At 36.9% G+C, this 26,296-nt stretch overlaps 1 protein-coding gene across 2 annotated transcripts in view; it reads left to right on the top strand.

Annotated features, from left to right (window-relative positions):
• VPS13A (vacuolar protein sorting 13 homolog A) overlaps nt 1-26,296 on the top strand; it is a 97,815-nt gene that overhangs the window by 27,225 nt on the left and 44,294 nt on the right. For both annotated transcript variants that reach the window (XM_071731352.1, XM_071731351.1), the window contains exons 23-39: nt 1,602-1,740; nt 5,666-5,750; nt 6,921-7,093; nt 7,916-8,072; nt 8,497-8,576; nt 8,811-8,870; nt 8,947-9,103; nt 15,095-15,211; nt 15,299-15,402; nt 15,838-16,005; nt 16,640-16,947; nt 17,700-17,847; nt 18,669-18,819; nt 19,896-20,020; nt 20,869-21,038; nt 21,617-21,837; nt 23,027-23,259. In XM_071731352.1, the coding sequence (XP_071587453.1) occupies nt 1,602-1,740; nt 5,666-5,750; nt 6,921-7,093; nt 7,916-8,072; nt 8,497-8,576; nt 8,811-8,870; nt 8,947-9,103; nt 15,095-15,211; nt 15,299-15,402; nt 15,838-16,005; nt 16,640-16,947; nt 17,700-17,847; nt 18,669-18,819; nt 19,896-20,020; nt 20,869-21,038; nt 21,617-21,837; nt 23,027-23,259 (2,596 nt within the window). The remainder of the gene's footprint in view (nt 1-1,601; nt 1,741-5,665; nt 5,751-6,920; nt 7,094-7,915; nt 8,073-8,496; nt 8,577-8,810; nt 8,871-8,946; nt 9,104-15,094; nt 15,212-15,298; nt 15,403-15,837; nt 16,006-16,639; nt 16,948-17,699; nt 17,848-18,668; nt 18,820-19,895; nt 20,021-20,868; nt 21,039-21,616; nt 21,838-23,026; nt 23,260-26,296) is intronic.

Below are 26,296 nucleotides of genomic sequence, written 5' to 3'. Positions count from 1 at the left end.
TATTAATGATGAAACTTTGATATTAAAGATCACTAAGTCAAAGTGGCAAAGGTTAACTTTGCATTTGTTTTGGAAAGTACATTTTTGCTAGTATCTGATAAGGGCACTACTACCTGAAAAAATCCAGTCAGCTTTGAAGCACTTGCAGACTAGCACATTAATGTCTTATAAAGTAGTTTGGTTTATTAAGTTATTAATACGAAAGATATTCTTATGTTACCACAAGATGGCAGATGCTTATTTCTTTCTAAACACAGTTGAAATCCAGATTTTAGCAAGATGCTTCAGGAAATTAATGGCATAATAATAGACCTAGGCTATTGCAGAAAATTGTTTACTACAAACAGCAAAATCAAGAGGCCATTTATGAGATAAAATAATTATGAAGAGTCTAGGTTTTTGTTAGTCAGGAAAAAGCCCTAAAATTGATGTACCTCACCAGTGCTGTAGATTGTGAATGCAGAGCAATGATTGCATGGTATAATAGTGCCACCTTCTGGAAATCTGAGAGGCCAGATTCTGAAATTTAACGCTTGATTTCAGAAAACATTGTAATCTTTCCTCCTTATTTTTTCTCTGTTTGATGGAAAACGTGACATAAAGGAAAAATAAGACAGATATCAGTCTTTGACATAAAACGTCCATGGAGGGAGAGAAATTTTGTTTCTGTGGCCATATAATAGGATCTTGTTTTAATGTAGGTTTGTAATCCACATCTCTCAAAGTTATGCTTGCATACCCTGGATTAAGGAATGTCTGCCTTTAATAGGAGAACCTGTTGAGGTATTTTGTAACTACATATCTAACTGTCTTGGTTACCAGGTTTGATTCTCCTTTTGGCAGTTTATATGTTAAGACTGATTCTGGGAAAATCTTCCCTGATGAATATTGTTTCTGTGTTCCAAATTCTCACACATTTACTTGACTGTAAATATTTTGTACCTGTTTCTAGATACTGGCAAATTTTTCTTACGCTGAGATAGTAATATTGCTTGGAGCTGTTTTTTCTTTCTCAGTGCCTACACTGTCTACAACTGTTAGGACTGGCATGGACAAGTCTTTTGGTACTAAATAATCTTATACTACAGTGACAGTGAGTTACTAATCCTAGCTAATACTTTAACCCCCACCAAGAGCAAGTCACCATTTCAAGTCTTGTATGTTGATACTGTGCATCAGAATTGCTCACATAAGTGACAAGTATATGAGTGCATTATTAGTATGCATGTAGCTATATCCTAATATTACAGTTTTTCTGTATGTATAAAAAGCCATCATTGTGTTTTTCCTGAGCTTCTTTCATTAGTGTTTGGAACTGTGCTGTAGAACAGTATGGTTGAGAAAGGTGAGTGGAAAAATGTTTGTTTTACAGAAGAAACTGTAAGCAAAGCGGTGTGTTTTACTGTAACAGAATTTTATGAATGAGTCCCTTGGTTTGGAGGGCACCTATTTTACTTTAAGTTATCTTACCTACAAAGTAGGTAATAGGGTCTATATTTTTTTTTAATGTTTTTACTACTTGGTTGACCACTGGATGCAGTTGAATTCCTTGTGAATATTTGAATGAAATAGTTTTAAGATTACTTTTTTTTACAAAACAGGTTCAAACTATCAGGACAGCTCCCTTTACTTTCTATCCAAATATCAGACCAGAAGCTCACAAGTGTTTTGGAGTTAATTGATAGTATTCCTAAGCCAGAAAGTGGTCATTCTACCAGCTCTCCTCCAAAAATAACAGAGGTAAGGTTTGAAAAAATATTTCGTTAATACTAGTCAGAAAAACACTTTGCCACTATCATTACAATTTGAAAACGGAAAAGAAGTATTTACTTAGTACCTCTTCAAAAACCATACTAAATCTCAAAAGTTACAGGAATTTACTTATTATTTGATTAGTTTATTGCGATATTTTCAGCCAATAATTATGAAATTGTCCATTGGTAGAATTTATAGTACCCCCCGCCCCAATTTGTATTAATGTGGGAATTACTTAGTGTAGTTTATGTTAATCTTAAATAACACATATAGTCCCTTTTGTTGAGAATTAGTTTAATTGTACCTTCAAATTTGCACACAAAAGAGTGCTGCAGAGTTTGGGTTGAACTGTTTTATTTATCAAAGAAAAGGCTGAAATCTTGGAATTTTTAAAGTTGAAATATTATGTGGCTCTTAGTCAAACAGGAGTTCCGCTTCCAAAGACAGAACAAAAAATATACATTATCTGTGTCCAGTGTTGGCTAAACAGTGCCTGTCTGGCAAAAGTGGGAGCTTTATTTCAGCGGATTTCACTGTTCTTCCCAGCTTTTTTTTTTTCTTTTCTTTTCAGTTTTAAAAGATACCTTAGTTGTGTGGGAATTCTGCCTTGTATTTCTAAGGTTTAGGAGTTCTCTCTTTGCTTTCCCATAGCCTTTTCTTAATCAAAATAGTTCAAATCACTATTATACACTTTATTTCTGGCAGAGGATTGCCAATATCTTACTATTGTTCCTGAAAACTGTTTTCCATTTTGATTTGAGCTATTTTTAATAAAACTAGGAATTGAACTTCAAATTGTCAATTTTTAGCATTACTCTAGCCTGCATGATCTGTCTATGTTTTGCATATCTTAAAAGCAGTCTTATAGCATTTATACAGACGTGAAATCTCAAGGTCAAATACCCAATTGGGCTATCCATTTTTCTGTCATTTATAGATACTCCTAATTATCATTTGTTATTTGATCATTTGTATACTTGATTCTACAGGAATAACAATAATCTTCATTATTTTATTTATTTATTTTTAAGATTACTTAATCTTTTCTTCTCTTTCTGCCCTTTTCCTGATGGTTTTTGCTACAGTGTCAGTTGTGTTTACTGTGTGTTACATTAGCATCATATTTGATAACTGTAAATGCACACAACTTATGCATACCTCCTTAAAGCACCTATAGTTGAATATTGTTTCCCTGCAACATGTAGTTCCTGCCATCTCTTCAGTGGTGATGATAAAGTTCTAGTAAGTTTTTACCTGCATTTTCACTCTTCATATATTAATAGTATCCCCAGCCAAAAGCTGCCCTGGTCTCTATATTTTTGCAACTAATCACAACTTTCTTCAAGGGTAAGTGATGGGATTTTAGTTTTACACAAATAAAGTGCACAAAGATAGGCGTACTTGCACTTTATAACATTGCCTATACCTGAATTTAACTATAGAATTCAACTATTATATTTAGAATATAATAATTTAAAATATTTTAAGTGACTTCGATGTTACTTCTGATGTACAAGATGAAATAAGGAAAGATTAATGAATCAGTGTGGTTGTATTTGCATTATATGCAGCATCCATATTAAAACCTATGGTTAAACCTCTCTGATCAACCTTCTGTCTACTGCGGAGCTTGCCAGACTTTAATTACTGGTATTAATTCCATTAATTTGAGAGGGTTTGCTGCTTTGGTGGTGGCAGATACACTCCATGCTTTCATCCTTGTAACTGAAATGCTCCTGAGCTGTGAGTTAGCAATTCAGACCAATTGCTTCTGGACTGAAAAGGATGTGAAAACCCTGTTATTTTTACATTTTGAGTTAGCGGAAGAGTTATTCTTGAGTTGTGAAAACAGTCTTATAGACTGTTATAGTCTTATAGACTTGCAGTCTTCAGATCCTTCTAGGGTTTTGCACCCTGCACTTTCTCATACATCAGTACAAGGAGGCTGACCAGTTCAAGGGAGGTTTTGTTTCTCAGGATTTGGTACTGTGAAGTCAAATTTTAACTGTTTCTTCTGCATGTCTTCTTAGAATGTTGAAGTGTTACACTTTCACAGTTACAAGACTCTTTGAGACTTGGTGTATCTCTCACTCATAGAGATGGGTATATCCAGTAAGGTCAAATTACGTAGGCTGGAGATTGAGACAAGAGATTCTTGGAATGTGAAGGGTGAGATGAAAAATAGAGCCTTAGAAGCAATGTTCAAAGATGAATGTTTATTTATTGCAATAATACTTTTGTACGTTTCTGTCGGATACTGTGCATTATTGAATAATTGTCTGAGACTGGGGTTAGAAAGTAGCAGTAACGGGAAAAAACCCAAAAACTAACTACTGTCATCTGTTAAGTCCAGAGCCAGAGGCACTCAAAATTTGGCTGACAGACAACACGCATGTTTTTCCTTGCTTCAGTACTCTGTGCAAGGCACATGTATACAAAATCTGCTGATGTGAGAGTTATTTACAAACTTGGAACACTGAGACTACTTCCTAAGGTTTGATGATCTGGGCTTGGTGAATAATCCATTTGGTTACCTTAGCTAAGAAACTTTAATTCTATCATGCATGAAGTGAGGATCCTTGTCTTTTTGTCTACTCTAGCAGTTAGCCAGTGACATTTCACACATTTTCAGTTACATCTCTGGGTTGCATGTCACAATTAAAGATTTTATTAGCATTTGTTTTTCCAGATATGTGAAGAAATGAGATCCAGCAAGACCCAGTGCCAGGTCCTGCACTTGGGCCATAGTAACCCCATGTAATGAATGCTATAGGCTTGGGGCAGAGCAATTGGAAAATCTCTCAGAGGAAAAGGAGCTGGGGGTGTTGGTTGACAACCTGCTGATTATGAGGCAGCAGTGTGCCCAGGTGGCCAAGAAGGCCAACAGCATCCTGGCTTGTGTCAGAAATTATATGTTCAGCAGGACTAATGAAGTGATTGTCCCTTCTTACTAGGCACTGTTGAGGCCGCACCTCAAATACTGTGTTGAATTTTGGGCCCTCACTAAAGAAGAACATGAAGGTGCTGGAGTAAGTCCAGAGAGGCTCAATGAAACTGGTGTGGTATCTGGAGGGCGTTCTTATGAGGTGTGGCTGAGGAAACCCACAGTTGTTTAGTTTGGAGAAAGGGAGGCTGAGGGGGTCCTTATTACTCTCTACCACTGCCTGGAAAGGAGGTTATAGCAAGGTGGGGGTAGGTCTCTTCTCCTCAGTACAAGCAATAAAAAAAGAGGAAGTGGTCTTCAAATTGCACCAGGGAAGATTGAGGTTGGATATTAGGACTGTAAAGTAGTCACAGACTGACCAGGGAAGTGCTCATCCTTGAAGGTATTCAAAAGATGTGTAGATGTGGTGCTTAGGGATATAGTTTAGTGCTGGTTTAGTGTTTGGTTAACTGTTGGACTTGATGATTTTAAGAGTCTTTTTCAGCCTAAATTGTTCTATATGAAATTTAGAAAAATTCTGTCTGGTCTAATGTTTTCTTTCACTCTTTTTTCTTTTTCCTTTCATTCCAGTAGTATTATGTGATTTTTATAAAGAACATGTATCTGCTCTTTTTTGCTACTTTGAAGTTGCCATATGAGGAACTTGGTTTTTTCTCTCCTGAGTTTCTGTATGAGGTGCTATTTCTGTCCATCTTTAGCTCTGTGAAATTTGATGCTTATATTTCTTGGCCTTGTTTCCTGATGTACTCTCTCTGTAGCTAGGCGACTGTGCAGTACTTCTGCCTGATTTAGGCCTCGTATCTCCCCATGCTTTTAATTTTAGTAATGTAAGTGTTTAACTACAGTTGTTTGGACTCAAAATAAGCCTGATTTCCTTAAGTTGTAAACCTTCCATGCAGCCCATGTGCATGTAACATCATGACCTGTGAATTCAAGCAAAAAAATGTCATGTATCTCCTGTTTCAGGCTGCAGTATCCCCTGTGCTCTCAGCACCACATTTATCACAAGGTGTATTTCCCGTTTTGGATCTTCATTCATTTGCTGAGTCAGGTAATATGATCTATTTTGAAATCTCATTTAGTAACCAGGTCAAGTTTTTGGGTTCATTGAATTAATTTGTCTTGGAGTAACTAACCGTTTGTGGCTTTGTTTCAGTTCTGGAGCGTTGAGTAGTTTTATATTCTTTGCAGCTTATTATAATTAATTCTGTTCAAAATATTTGTGTATTTTCTCATAGCAGAAAAATTCAATATGCTTGTTCTTACATTCCCTTTCTGAAAGCAAAGCAGTAAAATATTTTGTAGGATGCATCTGTTTATTTTCATCTTTGCATATGTTGCTCCAAATCTATTCAGAACATCTGAAGTAGTATGTGTGTTGTTTTCAGTAAGTACTTGGTCCTCTGAATATGTTTCAAATTATTTTCTTCCAAATGTGAAGGATTCTTTCTTCCCACTAGCTGCGTGTATTTAAATTATAAGCTAATGAAATAATGCCTGTTAGAAATTTTTTTGTTAAAACAAGTATCACTTTGGCTTCTACAGGATCAAACAGGTGATAATTTAGGGAGAAGCTGGTTATGTTTAATACTGTCTTGCTTAAAAATACCTGCTAATGTCATTTGCTCAGTTTTGTTAGAAAGATAATTCTCTACAGTTTCCTTTAACTTAACTGCTTAATAGGTGAAGGAAAAGAGCCTTGTAAGATGGTGCAATTTATTTGTCTTAGTTATACTTCCATAGTAATGTCAAGTGGATTAAAAGCTTGATAGTCCTTAGGACGCTGTTGTGAAATGGGAGATACTTAGCAGGGTGACATCCAAAGTAGTGCCACTGATTATGAGGCAAAGCCTTCTGTAAGGCCAGCAGCAGTCAGACCAGCTGAAGAGCTACTAAACTATAGGTAGACACTAGAGGCAATATAAGTAACAGCTTGTGCTGTCTTTTCACAGCCAGTAGTAAGAGATACTGATAAAGGATTTGATACAAACAATTTTATGATGGTGTGATTAGAGGGAGGTCTAGGTGTGGTGAATAAGTAGTGGACGAAAGAGAAGAGATACAGAAATAGACTTTGTTGGTTGCTAATGAGAAGCTACATGATTTTCCCATACCCACTCATGTAAGTATTTATAGATGGAGATGTTAAAAATTGTAGATCGTCATTTGGCACAGTACTGGCTAAAATGCATATGTAATGTTGTTGTGAATTAATCCTCAGAATCAGAAGAAGAGTTTTATGATGCTTTAAGCAGTCCTGTGGAAGATATGCCATTTTTTGAAACTCCATCTGGTTCCCTCAAGCACGCTAGCAGTATCAGGCGAAAAAAACTACGTAAACAAGAATCTTTAAAAAATATGACAGAATTGCAGCTGAGGTTTGAAGTAGCTGAGGTAAGCCTACTTTTAAAAAATTATTATTTCTCTGAAGCACATCTGAACTGTAGTATTTCTATGTTTGTTGTATTCATGAATCCACATATGCAGAAATATTAATTACCTATTCCTTGCTGAAACTTACTCTGTAGAATTCTTTTCCAAGTCACAGGTGTGCCTCATCATCCTTGTCATCATTTAAATGCTTCCATGCATTCCACTTTATTTCTCAACTCATTTTATCACTATGTCTTTTACCTCAGCCACTCTGTTTGGTGGGTTTATAGTCTAAAATTACTTATTTTGGTTCTTATTTTTCCTATTTGTAGAGAGCATTATGTGAAAAGGAAGAGTATATATCTTTGTTTTGTTTTGATTGTAAAAGATAGATAAAACCAGCTCAGCTTGTACTTTTAACAACATCTTTGTCATGTATAGGTCCTCTTACCTGATACTCAGCTTGGGAATCAAATGCTTACAGGGAGAATTCTAAGAAATTCCATTGAAAGCAATAAACTCTTTATAGTAATTGAAATATAGTTTTGACTAGGTTGAGCATTACAAAATGCTTTGCAGTGTTGGTTTCAAAATAAGTTATTTCATGTAAGTGTAACTTTGTTATTACATGTGTGCATGTCTGAAGTTTTTTTAAAATAGTATCAAACAGTATTCTAGCATTTTTGCTTGATGAACTGTTTTATTGTTTCCAGAACATTTGTTGTATAAAGTTAAATAATCAGTATACATTAACCAGTAAAAGGCGTGAAAATATGGAATTCTATGTGAAAAATAAGAGGATAATCTCCTGCCTTCTCTTTCTGTTTATTTGGGGTTTTTTAGGTCTTAATTAAGTTATGCCGTCTCACTCGTAATGCTGAGACACCTGTGCTGCAGCTGGATATTGTAGGGTTAGGCACTGAACTTAAATTAAGAACATTTGACATGACTGCAAATGCTTTCCTTCATGAAGTCTGTCTGCTGTGCCCAGAGTATATGGGTAAGTATGTAGTATCTTATAAAAAAATTATTTGCAAATGGCACTGTGAATTTGTTTTTAAAAAACCTGTAGGGTTTGGGGTTTGGGTTTTTGTTTGTTTTTTGTTTGTTTGTTTGTTTTTGGGTTTTTTTGGTCAACTGAGGAAGGTCTGCTTCCTAAATAAAAAGTGAAGCAGAGGAGTAAAGGAAAAGTAATTCAGAAGATTATTCTCTTCGTAATGCTTTATACATAAGTATGCTCTGGTACTTACGATTCTAGTAGACACATCTGTTTTATGTCTGCAGAAGAAGTTTTGTGATTAAATAGTAATGACAGCTATTACCCAAATTTGCAGTGTAGCTGGTTAAAAGGTATAGAAACTATGTAATTTTTTGTTTGTTTGTTTTTCAGAAAAAGTAATCTCTTTTTTTCTTTTTTTTTTAAGATGATAATGACAAGCCAGTTTATATAATAACTACTTTGGATAATGTAGATGATGATCTTCTCTCTCTGGAGTATATAAAGGTGAGAAAGGAGCTTTTGAATTTTAAACCAATCATAAACAGTACAGAATTACTGAACAGTAGCTGAAGGCTTCTCCTTAATTATTCCTTAACATGTTGTGTGTCATGGGCAGAATCTGTCTACTCCCTAAACATATTAATTTGTGCATCTTAAGTTATTTTTGAAGTAAACTCTCTCTAATGAAATTTGAAAACTTGTCCTAATTTGCTTCTTTGTATATGTTTGGTGGAATAGGCTGATATTAATGGACCAGAACTGAAAACTGTCTATCAGAATGTTCTACAGAAAATAAAGGTATGAAATATTTTTAACATGGTCTTCTCACTGTGGGAAGGGAGACATATTGTATAAAAGTAATCTGTTGTTTTAGGTGAACTTTTCATCTCTAGATGTTCATTTGCATACTGAAGCTCTGCTCAATGCTATGAACTATTTGAATAATCTTCTACCCAAACAAGAAACTAAAACTACAGAAGAACTCGTCCATGAAAAAATAGAGGAGAGGAAGGATGTTCTTAAGAAATTAAGTAAGTTTATTTTTTTTCTCCCTCTTTGCATTTATTTGAGCAAGGAAGAAAACAGATTTATTTTCTATTTTTGTAATTCTTTCATTGACTTATGAAGTGGGAATTTTTGTTCATGGTCATTTACCACTTCATAGCTTTTTAAAATTTCAGTGATACTAAGAATGTTAGCCATCAGAATACTACAGAGTAACAAAGAGGTATTCCCCAGATAGAAGTATGTAGTTGAGGAATAACTGCATAATTAATGAGGCAAGATAGATGCTGCAGCTGTTGACATTTTCTGAGGTACTAGTATTAAGCATGTTCTTCGGAGATGTATACCCAGATTCACTTCATTATGATTGTATGTGTTGAATGGAAGGTTACTCACAGTGATTATGTTCCTAATGGTGTCCTCCCATATAACAAGAGAAGTATTTTTGCAGTACAGCATTTGTACATTAAATGCATTTATAGAAAGTAAAGAAATAATAAAACAACTTGATAGGCTAGGAAATTTAGCATGAAGGTAAATATTTTCTGAGATGATAGTATTTAATAGATTCTGGACACTTTTGTGCTTTCCAAATAATAGTGTAATTACTGTTTTTCTCTTAATTCCTCAGTGAAATGACTTTGTTACACTATCTTCCAATGATGAAAATATTTTGTTGGTTTAGGTTTGAAACCTGGAGACAGGTACTCATTTAGCAGTTTATTGATAGGTAGATGTTGGCTGTAGGCATTAGTATAAAAAATACACACTAATGCATTTCATAGAATCATAGAATTGGCTGGGTTGGAAGGGACCTCAGAGATCATCAATTCCAACCCTTGATCCACTACCGCTGCAGTTACCAGACCATGGCACTGAGTGCCACATCCAGGCTCTTTTTGAACATCTCCAGGGACAGAGAATCCACCACTTCCCGGGGCAGCCCATTCCAATGCTTGATCACCCTCTCAGTAAAGAAATTCTTTCTAATGTCCAACCTAAACCTCCCCCAGCACAACTTGAGACTGTGCCCTCTTGTCTTGCTGAGAGTTGCCTGGGAAAAGAGACCAACCCCCCCCTGGCTACAACCTCCTTTCAGGGAGTTGTAGAGAGTGATGAGGTCTCCCCTGAGCCTCCTCTTCTCCAGGCTGAACAGCCCCAGCTCCCTCAGCCTCTCCTCATGGGATCTGTGCTCGAGTCCCTTCACCAGCCTGGTTGCCCTCCTTTGGACCTGCTCCAGGGCCCAGAACTGGACACAGGACTTGAGGTGTGGCCTCACCAGCGCTGAGTACAGGGGCAGAATCACTTCCTTGGACCTGCTGGCCACACTGTTCCTGATCCAGGCCAGGATGCCATTGGCCTTCTTGGCCACCTGGGCACACTGCTGGCTCATGTTCAGCTTCCTGTCAATCCAGACTCCCAGGTCCCTTTCTGCCTGGCTGCTCTCAGCCACTCTGTTCCCAGCCTGGAGCTCCCCATGGGGTTGTTGTGGCCAAAGTCCAGGACCCGGCACTTGGCCTTGTTGAACCTCATCCCATTGGAATCAGCCCAACTCTCCAGTCTGTCCAGGTCCCTCTGCAGAGCCCTCCTGCCTTCCAGCTGATCAACACTTCACCCCAGCTTAGTGTCATGTGTGAATTTGCTGATGATGGACTCAATCCCCTCATCTAAATCATCAATAAAGATATTAAATAGAACTGGGCCCAACACTGATCCCTGGAGGACACCACTGGTGAGCGGCCACCAACTGGATGCAGCCCCGTTCAGCACCACTCTCTGGGCCCGGCCGTCTAGCCAGTTCCTAACCCAACGCAGAGTGCCCCTGTCCAAGCTGTGGGCTGACAGTTTTTTCAGAAGAATGCTGTGGGAGAAATTCTCTTTCCCCTCCGGCCCTGCTGACCAGACTGGTTCCCGCTGCTACCGCCGTCCCGGCGGTGGTGAACGGCGGTGGCGAGGAAGGGAGGCGGCTGCAGAAGTTGCCTTCCGTGTCTTCCTCATCCTCCTGCTCGTCGGTGGAGTCCGGCACTGAGAGCCCCGCTTCTCCTCCTCGGGATCATGCGGTGGCGGAGGCGGCAGCTCCTCCTCCTCCTTGTTTCATAAACCCCAGGAGAATTTTGTTAGTAGTGATCTATTAATTTGCTAAGTGTTTGCTAAGTGCTAAAATTCTGTTTGGCACCAATTCTGTAGCAACAGATAGTTCAAATTGCTTCTTAGGGTTTATGAACTGACACGTGAATTTGGATTTACCTTGAAGCATAGTTAGTAGGAAACCCTTCTTTGGTGGAAGATGGCTTGGGCATTTTCGATCTTTTCTTGTAAGAAGGTGGTTATAGCATTCATTAATATCAATTACTGTAGTTTTAGGCATACGTTAAGTAGAATTGAATTCCTATAATATTGGAGAAATCTTCCTACCTTCCTTGTGTTTATCAAAGGTACATGATGACTTGCAGAAAACAACTCTACAACTTGGATAGTTATAGAGAGGGGTATGTTTATTCAGCACTGGGCACAGGAGGGAATAATTCCTCTGAAATCCATGTGCACCAATCTCAAAATCAGGCTTTTGTTATGTACACTGAAGTTTTATATATTCATTAGATTTTGCAATACACCTATACATATGCATCACCCACTCCTGCTCCCTATTAAAATTAGTCCCAAGAGGTCATTTTCATAATCTTCTCCTTCCTGTGCTTGTGTAGTGTCTCCTGGTGGTGGTCGTGGGGATGAAGTAAAAATGAAGCAAAGGTCTTTCTCTGGGTAAACTTTCACCTCTTCTTCTCCGGGCATGCACATTTCTTCAGCCTTCAGCCAAGACAACCTGTTCTGTTTATTATCTCAAGGTTCCTATAGTTATCAGTTTACCATATATATTTCCCTTACAAGGTGATGACAACCTGAACAGTTTCTTAGTTTCTATTAAACAAGCATTCTGTGTTACTTCTATCAGGTCAATGTGACCCCTAGACAATTACTAGCAGACATTTTATATTAACCCTTACATCACTGGTACTCCATAGGTACCTTATTTCTATATATACATTCCTATCTTTCTTTGGTCTGCAAAAGCATTAGCACTGCTGCATTTTGAAAGGCCAGTCAGTTACCCAGCAATACTGGTCTGAATTGCTTTAATACTCTGCTTTAATAAGGTTAACATAATTTCTTTCCGTGTGCATTTTTTGGCATATTGGTGAAGACATACCTTTGCTGGGTATTCAAGGCACTGAGTATATGCAGAAAAACCCTAAAGGCTAAATTGAATTTTTTAGGGGTTTTTTTTTGTTTTTTTTTTAATTGAGCCTTTTGATTGCCTTACAGCAACTTCATTGCTGTGTGTTTAAAGAACATCAGGCTCTGCTATGTAGTTTTATCATTCTCTGACAAGAATTCAGCAGGTCTGTTTTGTCGATGATGTTGTGACAGTGCAATCGAACAGATCACCTCCCTTTTTTCATCTTATGTCTGGGATCTACTTTGAAATTAATACTGCTGTTCGTTTTGCCAATCACGTGAATTTCTGCTCTTAGAGGGATTTCTCTGAGATCTGTGCAATCATTGCTTGCTGTTAATCATAAAACAGTAAGGGTCCAGCTAGCTATTGAAACAAAAAAGAGAATACACATGAAAATGCCGTAGTAGAGGATAATTCTAAAGTTGATTCTCGCTGAATATTATAATACTTACTCTGCATTACTCATTTCGGTAATTCCCTCATATGATGTACCTAGCTAACCCACTGGTACACTGATGAGATCTTTCTGAGGCTGCCTACATTCACTGATGTTAGATCTTATGAGCAATTTGTCTTAAACCAATTGTTTGAGGTCCTTAAACCCCAAGTATCACACATGCAACATTGTGTGAGGTATTTTTTCTGAGGATGTTAATTTGTGCTGTGTTTACAAATGTATTTCTGTTTGTCAAAGCAGAAATATGCTTGTAAGTTTAGTGTGTACTCATATGCAATGATTTGTCTCAGTGTTGCTGAGGGTCCATGATTTTATGGGAGGCTGGTGATGTAGTAGCCTGGTTGTGTTTTTTGGAGAAGAGCTTGAGACAGAAACAGTATCTGTATTAGGAAAAAAAAAACCTGTTTCTTCTTTGATTTGATTATTTTTTCCCATATGTAATTCAATGAAATCAGTTGTGTCAATTTATTAAGCATTGTGAAGGGAAAGGCAGTGATCATTTCTGGTGCCAAACAGGTATTTAACAAAATGGGAGAAAATAAGTTTTGTAGCCTCTATTTTGTGAGAGGAAACAGAGAAAGATGAAAGTCAGTATTTGCCCTAGGAATGATGAGAGATCAGTTGGAATGAGTTGTCAAAAGAGTATAAATATGTAACACAGCCATTATCTTTCAGGTGATGATTTTTTATTACTCCGTAACATTCTTAAGAAGTTTAGTTCCTCAGCTTATTCTTGCAAGGTGTTTTGTAGGTCTCTATTTCATAATAGAGCTGAAAAGTAATAGGTAAAATAACTGCTCTGTGAAAAAAAATTCTTCTGTTCAAGTGGTTTTTTTAATTATTTATTTTCTGTGTGACACTGGTCTCATTCTCGGTGGTGGTTTGATTTCAGTTATACAGGGACACACATACACAAGGAAATACCATTTCTGTACCTATCATAGTCTGTGAAATTAAAAGGTTCTGTTCTGTGGCTTACAGAGATCTGCAGACAAAGGATAGAGCACCTCACTAGCTCTGAAACATTTTGCTATGCATGCAAACATTGAAGTTGTTTGGTGTCTTACAGGATTCTTGAAAGGATTTAGTATCTTATGGAGTAATGTTGACAGTTCAGACTTTACACACCTGAGAAGCTCTCATAGCTGGTTATCCTCCCTCCTTCTCCTCCACTCCTGTATAGCTTTTCAAACTAATATTTGAGTGTAGGTACTCGTTAACTAAATGTGGCTTGTCTTCTGTCAGCAACATAGAATTAAATCATGTGACTAAAGCTGATGGATTTATGGAACCATAGCAGCATTGTGGGGGCTGAGAAAGCCTTAGCTTGCTCACACACATAAAGGAAGAAGCTCATCTAAAGTGGTAGGCTATGGAAAAAGGGTTAGATGCTTATTGGTTTTAATTTTGCTGCTTTTAGCTTTTTATATGGATTACTATTAAAAATTTGTCACTTACGGCTCAAAGTCCCTGGATATAAAATATGGTGTTTCCCATTTTTCCTTTGAAATAGCATATAACATTACTTCAGATCTGATTTTTCAAAGCAAAATAATGGAGGCAGTTACTGGTTGAATTGCTTATCTGTTGACTTCTGTTTTTCTGCTGTATTGACTTCTGCAGCCCTGTAGCTGCAGATAATGTTGTGTGGTGTCAGTCATGTCAACTCAAAATTAAGAGAGACTACTTCTGTTAAAATGAAATAGAATATTTTTACTTTTATTTATTTTTAGGTAAAGCAAAAATGGACTAAATATTTCAACACGTCTGTTCTGAAAAGTTATATCTGTGCTTGTATCTTTCGTAGGCCTTAAGGGTGTTCATACTCATTTTGAAGGAGGCCCACTTTCCCTTTTCTTCAGTCTCTAGTTGTATTAATGGTATTTTCATGTTTAAAATTTAAGTTTATAAATGCAAATTTTAGAGATATAGTAAAAACTCACCTGCTATATCTGTGCAAGACCATTGATTGAAGATGACTAATCATCAGACCAAATAGTATATTAATGTGGCTATCCCATCACCCCATCACTGACGTAAACTGCTTAGTCCTCCATTTTGCATTTTTCTTTGGGATGTATATTAAATGTATTTCTTGCAGTTAATAAAACATTGTTGTTGATCACTGTGGGAAGACTCCTGCATGAATCCTGAAGAATCCTGCATATACTGTGCCTTTGTGTCATACTTGCTAGTAACACTGCGGTGCATTCTGCCAGTGCTGCAGGCTTGGTATAAACTAGGTTTTGGGGAAAACTTACTTAAAATACTACATCTCCTTCTTGAAGAAGTGTAATTTTTATTATATTGTATTTCCCACAGCATCAAAAAAGTCAAAGTATGAAGATGTTATCAACCTCAGTATTTGTGCGGATTTATCCTGTTTGCGTGTCTTTATTAGAGAGAAAAAACACAGGATAGCTGAAATTCATATTGAAGGTAGGAACAAAACTTCAAGTATAAAGTCACAAAACTCCAAAACTAGAATAGTCTCTAAATTTTGCTTCTCTCTTTTTTTTTTTTAAGGTCTGGATAGCCATGTGATCATGAAGAAAACGGCAACTGAAGTGACTGCAAAATTGAAGAACATCATTATTGTGGATTCTGATGAGATGGCATTGTATAAAAAGGTATGCATTCTTATGCATCAATTTCTGAAAGGAATGTAGATGCTATAAACAACTTCACTGGTGGACTGTACTCTTAAACTGTCGGGGGTTTTAGATTTTATTGGCTTTTAATTAATGTTTTATACATTTGCAGGGAGCATTATTCTGTCTAGGCAGACAAATTTTGCCCCCATAACCAGTGATTGTTAAGCTGATTCTGATTTTGTGCAACTGTGGTGTCTTGCTGCTCATTGCATGCCTTGTTTTGTTGACTTGAATGGAGAGAATTATTCAAGCTGAGATATTTTCAGCTATCTCAAGGATTCTTTTTCATTTATTGATGAGATATTTGAAGTACAAACGTCTTAGAAGTGTGTGAGAAACCACAACTTATTTCAGAATTCATTTTCTTCTACGTAACTTTTACATCAAAGATACTATTTTTTTCTTCCTAAGGCTCTCTACATAACAGGAAAAGAAGTTTTCAATTTCAGAATGATATCATATGTTAATGCAACAGATGGCACTGCATATACAAATATGGATGTTGTTGACAATTGTATTTACCTGACTGTTGGATGTATTCAAGTAGTTTTTGTCAACAAGTTTGTTTCATCTATTTTGGTAAGTTAAATTTTTCAGATACCGTTCTTTAGTATTCAGATAACATTCAAACTACAAGGGAACATAGAGCATTTCATATAGGGCAGTGCCCGTTCATGTAAAAAGTCTCATACACTATCACAAAAACTCACTGGAACTGGTGATTATGCTGCTGACTTTTCTTCTTTGCATGTTTGTTATTGTAGAGTGCATGGCTAAGCAATTGCTTTTGCTGTTGTTAGTAATTTTTTTCTTTAAAGCACTTGTGGCAGCATTTAGGTAGACACACTGATCATTGTTTGTAGCATTGAAATGTAAGTGACAAATCATGAAAATTAGTGACTTCTCCATAAACTCTGCTAAGTAAGTGTATGTTTTACTCTCCATGTAAATAAATAAAAGGCAATTTATACAAGTCATGTTGCAGGGTCATTGTTATTACCACCTGATCTGTCAAATATATAGTATAGGAATTTATTTTTAGGCATATGAATACTTCACAACATTTTGGGAGGAGATTATCTTATTAAACAAGTCAGAAAAAGTACATAGCAAAAATAGCATCCTAAGATATTTTGCTGTTGATAAAAATTCTGGTTCTTAGTTGTTCTTGAAGTAATGTAATTAGTAGTAAAATTCTGTATTACTTTTCTAGGCTTTTATAAATAATTTTCAAGCTGCCAAGGAAGCTCTGACAGAAGCAACTGTTCAAGCAGCAGAGAAAGCAGCTACAGGTGTAAAAGAGCTAGCAGAGCGTAGTTCCCGTTTGGCACTGGATATCAATATTAAAGCACCTGTTGTAATAATTCCGCAGTCTGCAATGTCACCAAATGTTCTGGTGGCTGATCTTGGTCTGATCACCGTGAAGAACCAATTCTTCATTGCTAAGACAAAAACCCGGTACAATCTTCCACCTGTTGTAGACTCCATGACAGTGAAACTGAGCGAACTAAAGTTATACAGGTAATGGTAGTTTCAAAATTTTTTTAATTCTTGTAATCATTTTGGGATACATCAGTTCGAGAGCTTTGAGGAGTTGTTATAAAAATAATTAATTGTTGGTGATTGACAGATAGGCTATTAAACCTTAAAATAGTACAGACAGTTAGTAAAGATTTAATTGCTTTTACCAAAATGTTCAGCAGAAGTAGCGATCAACATTTGCTTAACTTTTAAGCAAAGTTAACTTTTTTGCAAAGTTTTAAGCAAATGTGTGTTTAGGGAATATTGTACAAAATAAGAAACTTAGACATCATTCACTATGTTGATATATACAGACAGACTATACCCATTTGTAATAGCTGTTCTGATGGAGGTTTCAAGCTGTACAGATGAGAAGAGACATCAAGTCAGGTAGCCATGAAGTAAGTAGAGGTTGAAAATGGGTCTTTGCAGAAGGAGAAAAAAAGGGAATTTCAAACACAGTTGAAGAGGACTGGAAAAAAGAAAGGATTACTTGCCAGTGGAGAGCAGGTTGGAGGTCCTAACTTGCAAGAAGGTAGTACGATGCGTGCTTTGTATGTGCCTGATGTGCCCTGTGAAGAAAACATGTCTAGTTGGTGAAGTAAGGCTTTAAGTAGAGATACTGCAAGTAATAAGAACACTGCTTTACAGTACTGTTCAGTAAGATGAGGAACAGACAGAAAGGTGTTTGTGCCTGCTAAAATGTGTAAGTGAAGTATGTCAACCTGGGAGTATTTTGTTTCTGTTCACAGATCATGCTACGAACAGGGTTCATTGCAAACTGAGGTGCAGTTGCTGCAGCCACTCAATCTGGAAGTAGCTGTTGAACGAAATTTAGCTGCTGCATGGTACAGTGAAGTTCCTGATATTGAAATATCTGGCCGACTCAAGCCTATGAATGTAAGCAAAGCACTTATTTCTGAAAGCAGTTGTCAAAATACCTGTAGAAAACAAATTAATTTTTCTGTTCAGGAAAGTCCAAGTTCTTAGGGTATTGTTTCAAGACCTAAGTAGTGTGGATTTTGTTGTTTCACAAGGAAAAAGGGTGTAAATACTTTAGTGCTTTAATCTAGAGATCTGTATTTCATCTGTAGTACTGCAGGCAGCCTTTGTACTATTTGTTACTGTCACTACTTAGAAATAGGTATGCTGTTGTAGCCTTCTGTTACCTGTCACTAACTTTCAAAAGGGGAATGAGAAGTTGGGGTTTATCAGTCTGTTCATTAGCAGCTCAGTTACCTGCTGAGTTCATACCCATAACAAGCTTGAGTATTGAGTTAGTGTAAGTGCTGACTTAAATTTCACATTCAAAAAATATTAAGCTTGTCACTTGTCTGAGGAAAACCAATTTGGCCGAATTTTGAAATAGAACAAGTCATCATTACTGTAAAGTTCTGTGTGGTGTAAGATGGATAAGAATTTTAGACAACTAGCAGTGAAGCTATGCATGTGGTTCTAACATTCAATTTCTAAATTGTAGATTTGTGAAGAAAGTTTGTGAAAAAAAAACAAGGTGATGTGTGAATGACTTCATATTCTAGAGTTTACTGTAAGGAAGTTGTGTGGATTTGAGAAAAGTATTTTACTTGGTACTTTAATCTCCTAAGCAGAGACTCAGATGAAATTAATTTGGTTTATCTATTTATTTGTAAATTTAGATTTTAGTTACCAATAGATTTGTGAACTGAATTGTTCTGAGTTAATAACCATGTTTTTTTAAGCTTATTCTCAGTCAGGAAGATATTACCACAATACTGAGGACACTAAATGAAAATATAGGTGGAAGCTCTAGTGCTTCAACATCTTTACCAGAACCAAAAGATTCTACTAGCCATGGCAGTGATATGCATACTACTTCACAGCATTCTGCAGGTAATGTTTTATAAAATTACCTTTGGTCTTGTGTTTTTATGTATGTTTGTGTTTTTATGTCAATACATAAGGATCCAGATTCAGTTGTTTTTAACAGTATGCTAGAAATGGTGATTCAGGGCTATACCCAACAATAAGGGGTAGGATCTACTGGGCCACTGTAGTCAGTTTTGTAGCAATATGTTTTAATGTAAGGACTGTCTTGTTCTGCTGGTAATAATTCAGTGAGCACCTAAAAATCTGTCTGTTGGATTTGGTAGTATCCCGACTTCGGAAAGTTGCTTTGTTACTCTTTTTCTTGTTTATATTGGTTCTGTTGTTGTCCAGTTATAGTTCTGTTTGTCTTGTCATAATGATGGCATCCCTAAAAATTGTTCCTGTTCATTAGGCATCATTACCTCAAAACTGTTTGACAAACTGTAAAATTAAAAGCAAATAAGCTTAAGAAAAGGATCTTTTGTTGAACTCTTCTATTAAATGTGAAAAATAGCAAGAATGTTGCAAGGGGAACAAAGGAGGATGAAACTGAACTTCTATGCTTTGTAACATTGTTACATACAGTACCATATAAAATTAAGGAAATTTGTATGTTTATGTCTTAAAGATTGTAAAAATATGATCTAGAATATATTAGCAGACTATTTTATTTTCTCAAACACCATGAAATTTTGTTAAAAGTAATTCCAGGCAATATTCCAGTTGAACACAAGAGGAGAATTTTTCACTATGAGGACTCAGATATTGTAATGGTCTCCCAGGGAAAGTGGTGGATTCCCCCACTTTTAAGTCTCAGCTTGATGGGGTGCTGAGACATGTCATATAAGAACAGTAATATTAGAAGGATTAAACCAGGTGATCCTTGAGGTCCCTTACAACCTGACACTCTATGATTCTGTGAATTAGAGACCAAGGTAAACATATCCTAAGTGTGGATGTATTTACGTGTGGAGGAGAAGGGAAGCTGTTGTTACAGTTATTACTGAGGATGTTAGGGATATTTCGTTGTTGTTGTTTTGGTTTTTATTTGATTGGTTTGTTTTGTTTTTCCCTTTCTTTGATTTTCTTATTTCTGAAAGGTGTAACTGTTGTGACATCAGCTGTGGTGGAACTGCATTCACCGATGAAAATCAAAACAACACTAAAACTGGACTTCAGATTCGACTCTTTGACTTTAGTATTGTATAGTCCAAATTCAAAACAGGTCAGTAAAATTTGGTTACAAAAATAAAAAAACAGGTTTCAGGTTGCCTAGAATCCTGAAAATTCTGAACAGAAACAGTTTAATTTATGAGGAGAGAGTGATTTCCATCAGCAGTAACAAATGTGAGGGAAAGCATGAACAATTATTTTAACAACTATTCTAACTAAATTACATTGCAGATATTACAAGAAAGAGAATTATCAGTGACATCATGTAATATGTGGCAGCTTCTGTGATCTGACTGAAAATTTGCTGAAATCTTAGTTTAAAATACAGTCCGGGAATAAAAAAAAATTAAGAGATGTACAACGTATTCTTTAGTTATACACACAGACATATATAAATAAAATTGTGGAGCAAGATTTTAGTTTTGTATTAGACTATTGGTTTAAGTTTACAGAATTTCTCAGTAATTTCTGACTGAAGGTTTAGTAATATGTTATGTAACATTATTTTGATTTTAGATTATGAACAGTTTTCCAGTATCTGTCTGAACACTACCTGGTCATAAGAAACAAATTAATTTCTTATGTGAGGCGTTTGCATATACTGTGTATCTTGAAGTGGCAAACAAACCAAAATTTGTATGTCAATTTTAAGTATTGTCTCCCCTTTCAGTAATGTGAAAGGTTGCTTTTGGAAGCTAGAAGAAGGGCAAAGCTTTGTTTTTTCTGTATGTTTTGTTTTCTCTGTATATTACTGATTTTTGTTGTGTTTTGAATCCCGGTGCCTTTATTTGATGTATTAGAAGTCTTACCCGTTAAAATCAATGTGTATATCATACCTCTGTATTATTTCCATTACCCATAAGTAAGTCTACAAACATAGTTTTCATTTGATTTAAGCAGGCTACCAGTTTGGATGAGAGAGATGACCTGTGGAAGCTGGCAGAGTTTAAGTTAGTTTTGATGTCAGCTGCTCTCAAAATGTTATCGGATGGCTCAATGAATGCTTCAGTCAAGCTGGCAAACTGTACATTAGATGATAAAAGGCAGTCAATCCAGAAGGCAACACCAAGGTCTGTATTTTGACGTAAGGTACCACTTATTGGAGTTCTACAAAGAGTTCCAGAAGTTTCCATTTTAGTATTCTGTGAGAAGTGCAATAGGTTTAGTGTAGGTCCTTTTTAAAGTACAGGTTACGGTATACCATGTGTCTTACTTGCCTTTTTTCTGCATGCTCCTTATGAGAGGCCAATATAAATGCTAAAAACAGACTTTAAATGTTAAAATAATAAATTTCTGTAGAAATAAATTTCATTCTCAGCTGTAATAAAGCACTCAATAAGTAAGACTAAGTTTTATTTTTCATGAAGAATAACAAACTTGGGCAAAGTGTTTTGATATGCAAACAAGAAATGCTGGTGGTTTATTTGCTAAAATTTTTAGCATATTTAGTTGCCAATGTATGGGAGTCAATTTTGAAGTTTTACACAATGTATGTTAATACTGTTCTTATTGTCCAAACATTTTTTGTGTCGCTTTAAAAATTCACCCTTTTTAATATATGCCAGCTGATGAGGGAATCTTGGGTGTTTTTCAGTATTTGTGGCTGTTTTCTAATCTCTCATTAAATGTTGTCCTTACGGTCTTTCAGAATGGTGGAAATGAAACATGGATTTGAAAAGAAAGTTATGATGGATATAAGCTATAAGCAGGGAAGAGATGGCACTATTCTTGATGTGATTGTTCAAGAAATATACCTTTGTGCAAGCATGGAGTTTCTACTTACTGTTGCAGATATATTCCTAAAGGCTAATGCAGAAAGTGCTGCTGCACAGAGAAGTCTCAAACAGTCATTACCTTTAAAGGACCAAGGTATATACTAGAAATATTTTTATTTAAACATTAATTTTGGTTTTGTGATACTATTTAAAAAGTGGTATTACTCCTTTTTATGCTATTTCTTGCATTTGTGTGTATAGAATAGCTTCTTTTAACCACTGAATGTTTCTTTGCATCACAGAAATTGGTTCACGTCCCTTGGCCTTTATTTCCAAATGATGTCTTACCAGACAAACAAAATACCTAAAAATGTACCTTTAGAATAAAATGAGAAAGAAGAATTACACCTGGCAGGTGTAATTAAGTTTGTTTGTATATCTTTGCAGTCTCAACAAGGTTTACAGTGATGTTTACCATTATATTTTTTAACCTTCTGAGAATGGTGGACTGTATTATATTATGCTTAGTTATTAATTCCCCCTGCTAGATATGGCTGTCTAGAAATGTTGTCATTTCACTTGTCCATGGATGTGACATGCACACACATTCTCTCCACACCAGGAGACAGGCTTTTAGCTTGAGTGCCCAATTTAGTCTTTATAGTGCAGGATCCTATGCCTAACTTCAGACATTAGTCCATCAGACACTAACCCATTAGAGCATCAGAGCATAAAACGGGCTCTTTATGCTTCCAAGGGCTCAGGTAGTTCACATGAAGTTTGGAAAACTAACTCCCCTTTTTGGATCTTAATTTTCTTGTACCCTACATATTTGATCTGTGCCCATCTCAGCTAGGCCTGCTGTGATGACTTAATAGGTGATCAAAATTTAAACAAATTAGGAAGTCGTACATAGAAGTTTATTGGTACTGCAAATGGTCGCAGTAAGCACTAGTAAATGCTGCATTATAGTACTATGGGAAAATGTGTCTTTTGCTGCTCCAGAGAGCAGAAAATGTGTCCAACATTTTTGTAAGATTGCTATTTTAGCTGGCTGATGTAGATATTCAGTGAAGCTAAATTTGCTGGTGTCACAGGTAGTAGCAATTGTGATACTGTTATCCTTTTGACAAAGAAGTAAAAGTAATTGAAGATTTAATAGTTTTCTTATCTCAAGTGAAGAATCTGGAAGTAAGATAGTTGCAGGGATCGACAGGGTTTCTAACACTAGTTATTCTAGAACTTATCACTACATCTTTAAATTTCTTTATAAGGTATGAGAAATGTAAATAATCACAGTGTAACAGTTGAATAATTATTCTAATTTAATTTGTCTTTCAAAGCACCTGTGCAGCCTGTATCTACAATGGAAATGAACATTGTTGTTAAAAATCCGGAGATAGTGTTTGTGGCTGATCTAACAAGAAGTGACGCTCCTGCATTGGTGGTTACAACACAGTGTGAGGTCTTCATTAAACAGAGCCCTGAAAGGTCTAGCATGACAGCTGCTGTGAAAGAGATACAAGTGAAAGCATGCCCATTTCTTCCAGAAAAAAGGAAAGGGAACATAACTACGGTGAGTTTGCAGACATCCGGATTGTATTTAAAAGGTGCTGTGTAACTTATTTTAATAGGATGCAAGCTATTTCTGAAGCTTTAATGATGAGAACGATACATACAAGATAATACAGACAAAAGAGTAGAATTTTGTGGCTAAATTATTTTACTGATTTTATGATATGTCAAAAGCTTCATCTTGATCTCTGTCTTTGAGGTTTGCTCTGAATGATAGTCCAGAGGCATAAAATGTTAATCTCGTATAGTAGAACCACAGAATCCTTGGGATTGGAAGGGACCTTGAGAGATCATCAAGTCCAACTCCCCTGACAGAGTGGGATTGCCTAAAGTAGGTCACACAGGAACACATCCAGGCTAGTTTTGAATGTCTTCAGGGAAGCAGACTCCACAACCTCACTGGGCTGCCTGTTCCAGTGTTCTGTCACTCTCACATTGAAAAAGCTTTTTCTTACATTTGCATGGAACCTCCTATGCTCCAGCTTGCACTCGCTGCACCTGTCTTATCATTGGACATCCCTGAGAAGAGCCTGGCTTCATCATCCTGACACTTGCCCTTTACATAGTTATAAACATTAATGAGGTCACCCCTCATTCTCCTTTCCTCCAAGCTGAAGAGACCCAGCTCCCTCAGCCAAGGGAGATTTTCCACTCCCTTGAGTATCTTGGAGGCTCTTCACTGGACTCTTTCAAGCAGGTCCTGTCCTGTCCTGTCCTGAACTGAGGGACCCAGAACTGGACACAATATTCCAGATGTGGCCTCACCAGGGCAGAGTAGAGGGGTGGGAGAACCTATCTTGACCTTCTAGCCACATTCTTTCTAATACACCTCAGGATGCCATTGGCCTTCTTGGCCACAAGAACACATTGCGAAGTCATGGTCATCCTTCTGTCCACTCAGACCTCCAGGTCCCTTTCCTCTATGCTGCTCTCTAATAGGTCAGTTCCCAACCTATACTGGTACATGGGGTTGTTCTTTCCCAGATGGAAGATTCTACACTTGCCCTTGTTGTATTTCATTACATTTCTCCCTGCCCAACCCTCCAGCATATCTAGGTCTTGCTGACTGGCAGCCTTCTGGGGTGTCAGCCACGCCTCCCAATTTTGTATCATCAGTAAACTTGTTGGGAGTGCACTTGGTTTCTTTGTCCAGGTCACTGATGAATATGTCGAATAGTACTGGTCCCAGTACCAACCCCTGAGGTACTCCACTAGGTACAGGCTTCCAACTAGACTCTGTCCCATTGACCACAACTCTCTGACTTCTTTCCTTTAACCAGCTCCCGATCCACTTTGTTACCTGGCCATCCAGAGCACATTTCCTTAGTTTAGCTGTGGGGATGGTGTGGGAGATTACTGAAATCTAGATAAACAGCATCCACTGCCCTACCATCATCTGTCCACCTTTATAAAAGGGTGTCAGGTTGGCTAAACATAATTTAGCCTTTGTAAAACCAAGTTGAGTGCTCCTGATGACCCTCTTGACCTTGGTATGCCTAGAGACAGTGATAAGTTGTTCCATCACCTTTTCAGGGATGGAGGTTAGGCTGAATGGTCTGTAGTTACCAGGGTCCTCCTTCTTACCCTTTTTGAAGATTGGAATGACATTTGTTTTCCTCCAGTCCTCAGGCACCTATCCTGTTCCCCATGACCTAAGAAAGATGATGGAGAGCGGCCTAGGAGTAACTTCCGCCAGCTCCCTCAGTACCCATGGGTGCATCCCATCAGGGCCCATAGATCTGTGGATGTCCAGATTCCTTAGCTGATCCCTAACCCATTCTTCATCAACCATGACACACACCTTTATCCCAGCTTCCTCTGAGGCCTCAGGGGTTTGAGGTGGACAGTCTCCAGCTGTACAGGTAGAGTCAAAGAAGGCATTCAGTGACTGCCTTCTTTGTATCTTCTGTCACGAGGGCAACCACCTCATTCAGCAGTGTGCCTGTATTGCCTCTAGTGCTAGGGTGTTTTTGCAGTGTATTTGAAGAAGACATTTATGTTGTTCTTGGCTTCTCTTGCAAGGCTTAATTACAAGGAGGCCTTAGCCTTTTATATCCTGTGTAAGCCAAATGGCTTTTTATAAGTGTACACTAGGGTAAATGCAATGTATAGTTTTGTTATGAGACTTAGCATTAAATTGCTATGTATTTGTAAAACAAAGGGTCATAGGAAGAGTGGAAAGTATGTATTATGAAACGCATTGCTTATGATATGGTATTCAAAAGTTCCTTTGTCCTAAGATATTTAGTTCTATTATTTTAAAACTGTCTGTTTAAATTTTGGCAAAGAATCAGACTTGTTTGTTTCTGGCCAGGTGGGAATGCATTGACTCCTGGAGCTTTTTACAGCTTTTCTGCCTCTACCTCTATTAACTCTATAATGATATTGTTGTACCAGAAAAAAAAAATCCAGTTTGACATACTGGATATCCAACTATTGTTTATGTGTTCAGACCATAGATGAAATTTTAAAGATCACTTTGCTTGCTTATTTCATGTAACTACATAGGAAAAGCCAAAGCTATAAGTACAAAGGGATGGGACTTCCACTTCATTTCCTTATCAGATACTACTGTAACAGTTCTGTTTACTCATTGAGTAGACTTAGATTACATTAATCTGTTAAATCTGTTAATACAGTCATTGAGACACATGCACTTGAACTCATAATCATAACAAGATGCCAAGTTTCCTGACTTTCCTTTCTGTAGCTGGTGAATGTGGCACAAATGTGGCTATCTTTGGCAATTGGAAGGATTCATACTGTTTTCCCTGTTACAGGAATATCTTCCATCAGCATCTGTGGTTTCATATTCTAGAAACAGACAAAAAGGCCTGTGTCAGACCTGTATCTGTGCTGTATCAGCATAGATACTTGTGCTGTAAGGGGGGAAGAATATTCTGAGGACCTTAGTTTTGATGCTTGAAAAAGTACCTTCCTTGAAAAAATCTTAAAGGTCTTGAGACCGTAGTAGAAGTTAAAAATGATAATATTCTTTTGAATATTGTATTTTGAAATATTGAGTAATATCTTTTGAA

The sequence above is a fragment of the Heliangelus exortis genome, chromosome Z (assembly GCF_036169615.1).
Source record: "Heliangelus exortis chromosome Z, bHelExo1.hap1, whole genome shotgun sequence".
Taxonomy (NCBI): domain Eukaryota; kingdom Metazoa; phylum Chordata; class Aves; order Apodiformes; family Trochilidae; genus Heliangelus; species Heliangelus exortis.
The sequence above is the reverse complement of the archived record's forward strand: the minus strand, read 5'-3'. Positions and strand labels throughout refer to the sequence as shown.